This window comes from Aptenodytes forsteri, unplaced genomic scaffold (genome assembly GCF_000699145.1).
Source record: "Aptenodytes forsteri isolate BGI_AS27 unplaced genomic scaffold, ASM69914v1 Scaffold255, whole genome shotgun sequence".
Lineage (NCBI taxonomy): Eukaryota > Metazoa > Chordata > Aves > Sphenisciformes > Spheniscidae > Aptenodytes > Aptenodytes forsteri.
The window spans coordinates 8,802,142-8,811,606 of record NW_008794888.1 but is presented as its reverse complement, the minus strand read 5'-3'; the positions used below and the strand labels follow the sequence as shown (position 1 = coordinate 8,811,606).

The 9,465-nt window shown below is 49.5% G+C and overlaps 1 protein-coding gene across 1 annotated transcript in view; it reads right to left on the bottom strand.

The window, feature by feature from the left end:
- Positions 1–1,106: 1,106 nt before the first annotated feature.
- The window catches only part of GLI2 (GLI family zinc finger 2), a 146,934-nt gene continuing 138,575 nt past the window's right edge, over positions 1,107–9,465 (bottom strand). Inside the window, exons 11-13 of the mRNA XM_009274982.2 lie at positions 8,004–8,285; positions 4,524–4,860; positions 1,107–3,463 (exon numbers count right to left, since the gene is read on the bottom strand). Of these exons, the coding sequence (XP_009273257.1) occupies positions 1,107–3,463; positions 4,524–4,860; positions 8,004–8,285 (2,976 nt within the window). The remainder of the gene's footprint in view (positions 3,464–4,523; positions 4,861–8,003; positions 8,286–9,465) is intronic.

Below are 9,465 nucleotides of genomic sequence, written 5' to 3'. Positions count from 1 at the left end.
CCAGATAAACCAGCTCCCACAACACTGCCACAGTGCAGACTGGGCTGAAACAATCGTAAAACTCTCTCCATCACCATCACTTTTTGTATGTGAGCACCTTAGCGTGGAAAGCCCAACAGAAAGCGAAGCCGTTGCAAAGCCACACAGGGATATGGTAATGCGTGCTTCAGAAACCTGACATTAAAGATGCATGCGGGGCCCCTGCAGAAAGTCACTGCGCTCAGAGGGCGCAAAGTTATGCGTGTGTGTCAATCTGCACGCCGGAGCCTTCCTGCCACGGGGGACTATTTCCCAGTGATTGCTGTTCCCAGGCCTCTGCTCCACTCTGCACATGATACAAACCACGTTGTAAACACATCTGATCAAAGTGTGCATTCACCTTTTATGTGTCTCATCAATGTGTCTTTCCAATGTTTTCTCAGAAACACCACTATGTTTTTATAAATGTACATTTTATATATGCTTCTGGCAATACACTATATTTGATTTTTAAAGGAAGAGAGGCCTTGGCTACTTAACATGAAAGCATGGTAAGGCACTTTGCTGAGAAGCTGTTTGGAATCAACCCTCTTTGCAAGGTACAAAGGTATTTACGGTATAAAACAATACTGCTGGCAGAGGGCTTGTTTGGAGATGTAACTAAACCCTACTCTCATCAGAGCAGAATACATAGTATGGCTTTTATTCCGATCAAAACCGCATCCTCCCGTTTCTTTCTGGTGTGGGTTGAAAATGGAATTTTTTGTGAACATAACTAATGGAAAATGATGGGGAGTGCTATTTACAGGGCTGCCGGGGAGGGAGGGTTTCATCTCTAACCACGTTCATGCAGTCTCCTAGCTTGGTGGTGATATCGTTCAGTGCTCTGGGAAACCAAGCCAAAAAATAACACTAGAGGTGCACCCTTGTGGTGCTGAACTGCCTGGATATAGTTTACATAATTCTGTACAGAGACTTTTAAAAATTTTCATTTTGAATCCCTTTAATGTATTTATTACTTATAAAAAAAATCTACTCTATTGAAACAGATTATTTTTGAAAAGCACATTCATAAAACTGCTTCACGCACAGCCCCTTGGATAGCGCTAAGGCCTTGTGCTTTACTGTTATGACATCATGTTTAGAAATTTACTCTCTTCCGCCAGCGTGGTTAGCATGGAGCTCATATCGCCTATTGCCATATTGCTTATTCCCGCGGGTATGGTGGGCAGTGTCAGAGAGTTTCGTGGAGTCGTCAGGCGAGAGGAGTTCTGGGAGAGGTTCTGCAGGATGCTGGGGCTCAGGGTTCCCGACATCAGGCTCGAATGGTCCCCATCGTCCATGATGGCATCAAAATCTATCTGGGGCGGCTCAAGACATTGCGAGTCCACCGTGCTGGACACCTGGTTCGCACCCGGGGAAGGCAGAGTGGCCGGCTTGCTGTTCAGTGCGCACTGCTGCTGTCTGACCCGGCAGTCCGCGTGATTATCAAAGCTGCTGTTCTGTTCATACATGTGGATTTGACCATAATAGTACATCAAGTTGTTTTCCCTCGTGCCGTCCACACACTGCTGGGCCGGTGCTGGCAACATGTCGCTGGTTCTTTTATGTGTGGCCTCTGCCACCTCCTGGCCCGGGCCGATGGTGTTTGTAGGGTGGGGAGTTCTCATGTAGCCCAGCTGCTGGACGGTGCGGAGGCCTCGGGGTCTGCTGGCTGGGCTCGGCTCGGGTGGAGGACGAGGCTGGACCATGCCGGGTGGATAAGCCTGCGCGGCTGAGCCCATCATGCCCTGCTGAGGCTCAAAGCTTGGCTGGTTGGAGGTCATGACAGGCTGATGAAAGGCCTCCTGAGCCATGGGGAAGTTCAGGTGGGTCGGCTGAGTTGAGTAGTTCTGCTGACTTGGTTCATGCATGACCTGGCCCAGCATTGTGCGCTCACTGTTGCTGCCGACCATTAAAGAAGGGTCTGTCGCCATGTCCATTTGCTGAGGGTGAAGGTGAGGTCCGGATTTTGCTGCCATGCTGCTACAAGAAGGAGAGATCTGATTTGGGTTGCCACTGATTGCACTGGGGCTCAGCATCTGATGAGGTTGGTTATACCCTGCGTGCAAACCCAGATCGGGGTTCATAGTGGGGCCTAGGCTCATCGGCTGCTGCCGCAGCTGCATACAGTTTAGCCTTTGCCCGTCCATGCCCACATTTCTTTGCATAAAGCTCTGCTGTGTTACGTTCATACTGTTGTCCGGCAGCTGCATCTGCTGCTGGTTGTAGTTCTGGTACTGACCAAAGTTCTGCTTCTGCTGGACCACCGCTAAGTTCCCTTGCGAAAACTGCTGCTTCGACTGATTGGACATGATATCAACCGTACCCGAGCTGACTTCGTTCCATTGGACGGGCATGTTATTTTTATTCATGTCTGAGGAAGCATCAAAGCTCATGGGACACTCTGCCATCATGGGTCCCAAGTGGCTCATGCTCGCCTCGGCCACTGCCATCCTGCGCTGACCAGGCAAGGCTGGAGGCTGCAGCTTCCCACTTCCCTGGAAGCTCTGCATCTCGTTGCTGTACCCCATGGAAGTGCTCTCGGCCGCTGTCCCATTGCTCTGGGATTTGATGTACTGCACCACGTCATCTGGCAGCATAATGTCATCATCTCCAACGGGCACCTCTGCCTCCCCGGACATGGCTTCCATGGCGATGTTTTCGCTGATGCTCAGTGGCCGGGGCGAGTAGGTGTGCCTGGGGAGGCTCCCGTCTGAGCGACCATAGCTCTGGAGGCTGAAATTCCTCCTGTCTGTGGGGTGTGGAGGATGGAAGGGGTTCATGCTGTTGGTGCTGTTGAAGCGGTGAACTCGTGGGAGGGCCTGGGGGTCTCCGGCAGGTCTCCTCACCGGGTCGCTTGCCCGCCTTGTGCAGTTGCCCGGCACCTCGTGGGGAAATGCTGCAGCTGATGGGTAGCCATAGGTGTTACCATCGCTGCAACGCCTGGGCCCTGGTGGGAGGCGGATGGAGGGCAAGGTGGGGTCTGGTCCATCCATAAGTGAGATCCTGTTCTTCAGGGTCATCCTCTCCATGTTTGGCAGGGGAGTTGGAGGAGGGCCCCCCGTGGCAGCAGCGTACTTGGCTTTCAGCCTGTAGTGCTGAGCTGGCGTGAGGTTCAGCAGACCTGGCATCCCGCTGCACTGGCTTGCCTCACTTGACCGACGGGAGGCATCCGTTGAAATCGGGTCGTAAGAGTCGGCAGAGCTCGTGTTATTGGGACGGTGCCCAAGCTGCGAAGCCTCACTGGAACGGCGGCTGGAGAAGTACGGAGAGATCCCTGATGATCTGCGGCTGACAGTGTAGGCGGAACTGATGGTGCTTGTCGTACTATCACGGCGCTCGTTGAGTTGGTTCAGCATTGTAACCTCATTGACGGACAGCTCCATTATTCTGGGATTAGGCAGCGTAGCAGAAGAACCACCACTATTTTCTAGAATAGAGCCTGAGAGAAAGGTTGCAGGGAAGGAAAAGGTTTAGTTAGCCGAGAAATTCCACTTGGTAGCATTCTTGGTGCCAGAATACAGACACACAAAGCCACCCCCAAATATTTTATGTGAATGATAGTGAATTTCATTTGCTGCCAGTGAATTCAAAGCTTCATCTCCAGCTCTGTGTCCATGCACAAAGAGCAAGAAGGCTGGGGAGAGAAAATAAGAAGTCCCTGCTGCAGAGTCTTTGCAACGTGTACCCCACTGATTCTCAGCTGCTGAGGAAGTGCCTCCACATGGGCTTCTCTTAGTAGGAAGAAAGTAGGACTGGTGTGAACAGTGCCACGGGGACAGCACGTAGCTACAAGCACAGCTGCTCACTGGGACAGATGCACAGCAGTCAGGGATAGGAGGCCGAGGCCCAAAAGTTGACACTCAAAGGCTCTTCCCAGAGTAATCCAAGAAGCTCCAATATACTAAGCCCTGAGGTTTAGTATAATGCAGGCCCTATGCCTTGGGACTTCTTGGCAAAGTTAGAGGAGCACTGAAGGGATCATAAAGATGCCTTTTTCAGGAATCCCCGGCCAGCGGGAAACTAGCATATGAAGCTGTAGGCAATAGCCAGGAGCTCTTGAAGTGACAAAAGGCCTGTCAGAGCAAGGTCAAGGATGAAGGGCTTGTCTGGATTGCCGCTGTGCTCCAGCAATCTCCCTGGAGGCACATCAGCCCTTGGGGAATTGTTACTGCTGGAACAAACCCAAGCAGTCTTGTGGCTGCCACTGGGACAGTGAGGACAGCTGTGGCTGGGTCCTGGGGAAGGCCAGGAACAAGAAGGACACCAACACCTCTGCCTCCTTTCTAGCTCTCTAGCACTGTGCATCTGGGGTTTTGTTGCACATCACCAGACGGCTGTGTTTACACCCAGGCTGTCCATTTTACCTGACATCTCTATCCAGCAAGGGCTGACTCAGAGGCAGTAAGAAATGATCCTCCTCCAGAACAGACTCTCGGTTATGGAACCAGAGTCAAACTCTGGAGGGTGCCTACAGGACATGGCCCAGGCCCAGGGCTTACCGTTTCCTGAGATGGGAGGCAGCTTGGTGTTTCTGGCTTGTGGAGCTGGGCTCACCCATGAGCAGGAATCCTTAACTGTCTTGAGTTTCTCTTTCTTGAGCTGTTCAAGTCGTTGCATCGTCGTCATGTGTTTCCTTAGCTGCAGGCTGACTGTCGAATTACCAGATGAGACCGTTGAGTCCACAACAGGAGCGTTGTCATCCAACGCTGTCAGATCTCCCAGACTTCCCCCGCTGTGCATGTTCATTTCTACTCCACTGTCATTGTTGTTGGTGCTGCCAAGGGGTGACGGCTCACTGCTGCATGACGACTGGCCACCAGGACTGGACTGACACATCTTGGGGAAGGAAAAGAGGAGGAGTTGGGCAGATGGAAACATGGATGAAAAGAAACCAGGAGCCCAACATCCCCAGCGGGCTCCACGTGTTTGGCCCTATCCCAGGCTCTCCCCTCTCTTGTTACCCTTCCCTGCTGCAGGATCTCAGCTCTACCAGAGGGCAGGGGCACCTTCCCTGGGGGGGAGGGCAGGGCAGCGCCCCACACCTGGAAAAACTATGGTGGCTTCAACTGGAGGATAGAGAGAAACCAAACGTTGTTCCTCCGAAAGATTAAGGACAGATGCTTCTCGAAGAAAAGCAGCATGTTACCTGGTTGTGCAAGGTATATTGCAGCAAGCACTGGCTTATCTAACATAGGATCAAGGCCTAAGTATTTCAGACACAACGTATTTCTGTCTTTAAAGTACCCTAACGTATAATTAGGTTACCTGACAAACTTCCCAGCCAGATAAAAACCTGGTTCACTGTTTGCAAACACCCACTTGCAGATAAAGCAGATAAGCACCATAAATATTTATTTTATTTACATTAGGAATTGCGTTTCACATTGAGTAGTTTATTTGCAGCAGACACTAAATGGTCTGAACTTGCTCTGAGGTAGCTGTTGCTGCTACTAGACAGGATGCCTGGCTTCTCCGCTGAGGCCCATGCTCCAGCAACTGTCAGAAAATGGGAGTGCTGAAAAGGCAATGTACTTTGCCCCAGGCCAAGGTGGGAGTGCAGGGTGATGCACTGTTTTACTTTGCCCTGTAGCAGCCCTCATGGGCAGGGCTGACTGGCTCTGATGGCCCCATTGACCTTCAATTGGGATGATAGAGATTGCAATTCCAGGATTTAATGTCAAGTTGTGATGCTGGGAGAAAGACGGCAAAGGGGTGTCCTCCCCCTTTCTGCACTCAAGCAAATATCCCCTGCCCCTCCCCATCGCTCGACATGCCTCCGCCCCCACCCTGCGGTGGTTAGCTGGAGACAGGACGTCTGCAGGAGACCATGCTTTATACAGCTATTTTAATACAAAGGATTTCTTTGCTCACCTTAGTACCGACTGTCCTTAGGAAGGTAGAGTAAGGAAGGGTAAGTGGGAATAAAGAACAGGTTGTTAGGACAAAGACAGCATTAACAGAAAGGACCATGTTAGTAAAAGGAGGAAGAGGGGAGTGCAGAATTGCTAACAAACCACACAAATTGCCAACATCTCCCCCTCTCCCGTACCCTGTCTTCCCTGCCTTCCCTCTTTGGGGGCACAATAAAACTCCCTAGGAGAGACTTCCCACCCGCCTCCATGGGTTTGGGATGAAACCCAAAAATGGGTCAAAACAAGGGGCCTCGGAGTGATGGGAACCAGTGAAGCATCTCACCCCTCCCACCACCCTGACCTTAACCAGGAAACAGGAGTTGGACGTGGGCCCGCCAGGTCAGATGCCGCCTGTTAGACGTGCACGAGCGAAGTACGCAGCGCTGGACGGAGAGAGTGGAGAAGAACATCCGACCCATAGCCCTGCCGCCAGTGAGATGGCTTGGCTGCAACCCTGGGAGCACAGAGCCCTAGGAAAACAATCCCACACCTTTGGGAGAAATGGGGTGGGGAGCCGTGATTGTGTCTGTGTTTTCATAGAAAAAAACCCAACAAAACACACGAAGGAAGAGTATGGGAGAGAGGTCATTCTGTCCAGTGGTTCTCACACTCAGTTTTTGTAACCCAATACAGAGCCTCATCACAGTAAAACTGTTCCTTTAGTCAATTAGAGACACTTTGGATGTGAAAATACTCAATTCCTTCCTAACCAAAACATGCTGCTCATTAGTAATTTGTCCAAGAACGCATCCCTTAACCTTTTTTAGAAAATCTTTGTAGGTCCAGGGCATGTTGTTTCATAAGAATAACAATCTTGTAGCCTGGATTCAAATCAAGAAAATATATATTTTGGAGCTCAAAATCCTTTCAGCTCTAGTGAGAAGTCTGGGGACTATGTGAACACTCCCCTTTGCAGGTGAAGGTCTTTTCTGTTGTATCAGCCTATACCCTGCCCAACTCTGAGCTGGTGCAGGAGACCAGAACTTTGGGTATGAAGGTGAAGAGAAACATCAAAAGGCAAAAGTGACCCGTGTGTTGCAATGCTCCATCTCCTCCACCAGCAGTAGTGTGCTGAGGAGCAGGTGGGCTCCCTGCATGGGGTGGAAGAGGCTTGAAGGTGTTTGGACCCACCACCGTACACACCTCGTTAGCACCATCGACCACACTACTGCCTACTGTGGAGCTGCTGTAATGGCCAGAAGGCTGATAAATGGTCTTTGCTTCAGCTGGTGGCCACTCGTAGGGCTGTAAAGCATGATTATGGTTGACTGCAAGCCCGTACTCTGTGGGTCACAGCATTGCTCCCATGTTTATTCCTGGTTTCATTCCCCTGCCCCATCATCCCACTACAATTTTCTGTGGCAGTTGGGAGTCGCGTATTGAACTCATGTACTCCTGAGCAATCTGCTTTAGCCGACCTTGCTTGAGCAGGGAGGTTGGACTAGACAATCTCAAGAGGTCCCTGCCAACCCCAGCGATTCTGTGCTTCTGTGTATGGTGGACAGGACCGAGGAATTGAACTTGCTTTAAGATACCCAACAAAAATAAAACAGCTACTTTTATCTGCACTGGCTTAATCAGACAGCCCACAACAGAGTTGTGCCAGCAAAACTGCTGTGCAGCAGCAGCCTGGAAAGAAAAACAGTGAAGGGTACAGGGAGGAGGAGAAAAGGGACTGCTTAAGCCAGGACTTCTGCTTCAAGAAGCATTCATCAATCTGTGCCCTATGGTCATTGCTCAATTTAAATTGGTGAGGTAGGTAAAGCTCATCTGACCACAACACTCTGAGTTTTACCCACTTTCACAGTACAGGGAGGCCAAGCTCAACACGGCATCACGTGGCCCCCATGACTACAAGGGCGGGAATTTGTGATGCTGAGTAGGAAGGTGCAAAATGTACTGGACTGTGCCCTGACCTGCAGTTTCATCTCTGGACTTGAACTCTAGGGTGTTGGCAGGTGAAGGGCAACTGCCCAGAGAGGTAAATGGCATGCAAGTGCTTCACGCCCCCATTGTGTCGGAGAAATTAGGGGCCGCATCATTTCTGCCAAGAGCAACTGCTCTTACCACAGAATTCTCCGTTTTTATCGTTTTGACTTGTAAGCAATCCTCCATGCTCCTCGTGGTGCTGTTGGCCTCGGGGCTCTCCTCTGAAACCTTGCTGCTCTGCTTGGCGCTTGCCTCATTGTCCCCATTTTCCTTGAGTGGAGGTGGCCTCGGGTGAACATCGTTGCGCTGCTTCTTCGTGACGTGGGCATCAGGCCCGTGCACAGTCTTGACGTGTTTCCTGAGGGAACTAGGGTCTGTGTACCGCTTCGTGCAGCCAGGGATTTTACAGACGTAGGGTTTCTGTTAATACAAGCAAATCTTGGGTTATATTTAGAACAAGCCCAAATATTCCAGGTACAACGTATGGGCCAAGAAAATACAATGAGCATAGTGCCTGGCAGCAGCAAAATGTGGAGCATCTGCTCCACAGGATTCTGTAACACTGAGATCTCTAAGATGTGATATATGGGCTGCTGCTGATTCACACAGACCTGGTCAGTCATTTGATGTTGGCTAAACTCCTTGTTTTCAGTTGCTGGATTAAAAGACAGCTAAGAATTCATGAAATACTTTCCTAGTATTACTTTCCCATGTATTTGCTCGGGTGGCCACAGGAATGTTTCCTGATTATGGATGGGAGGGAGGTGATGTAGAGAACTGGCCATAACACATTCTCTCTGCTAAGGTGGGGTCTACACCAAGAAAATGTCTGAGACCTTCTGGCTGATGGAATTCCAGCAAAACCAAGCCAGACTGGGTTCACCCTACCCAATCTATCATACCATTCCAGCACCTGTCACCTTGAAATCTGTTATTGTGCAAAACAAACCACAGGCATGCAATGTTTTTTTCAGACGATAGCACTCTAGTCCCGAATTCATGAATCATTGATTGCCACAGGAAAACAAGGCTGAAGCCATGCTTCTGAAAACAGAAGTCAGCAAACAGATACTTTTCTTCTTTTAACTGTTTTTTTATTGTTTCCAATTCAAAAGTGTATTAGCACTGCAGTTGTTTGAGCTGGTGCTGCTGCACTGGAAGCTCTGAATTCATCACAAGTTCCACTTTCAGCCTCACAGCTACTCTAAGTATTTTTCTGCCAACGCACTAGGATAGGTTCATGAAAAAAACCAGATAGATGTTGTTTGAAAGCTACCCAAAATGACCATTCCTATTCTTTTTTTAATTTGTTTTGTAATTTCATCCAGAAGCTTAAGTGAAAAAATACAAAGGAGTATATATTCTTTGCAGAAAGCCAGCATCATCACATCAAAAACACTGAAAGTCTGTTTTTTATTCAAAAGCATGCTTCCTGACTGATCTTGGCACATCACTTGAACAAACTAAATTCTCATAACACCCCACTGAGGTAAATATTTAATATATTTTAAAGCTGGGTAAACCAAAGCACAAAAAGTAAAATAGTTTGTTTATAAATCTCATGCAACCTTTTGGATGAGGCATTATAGAAATATTATTG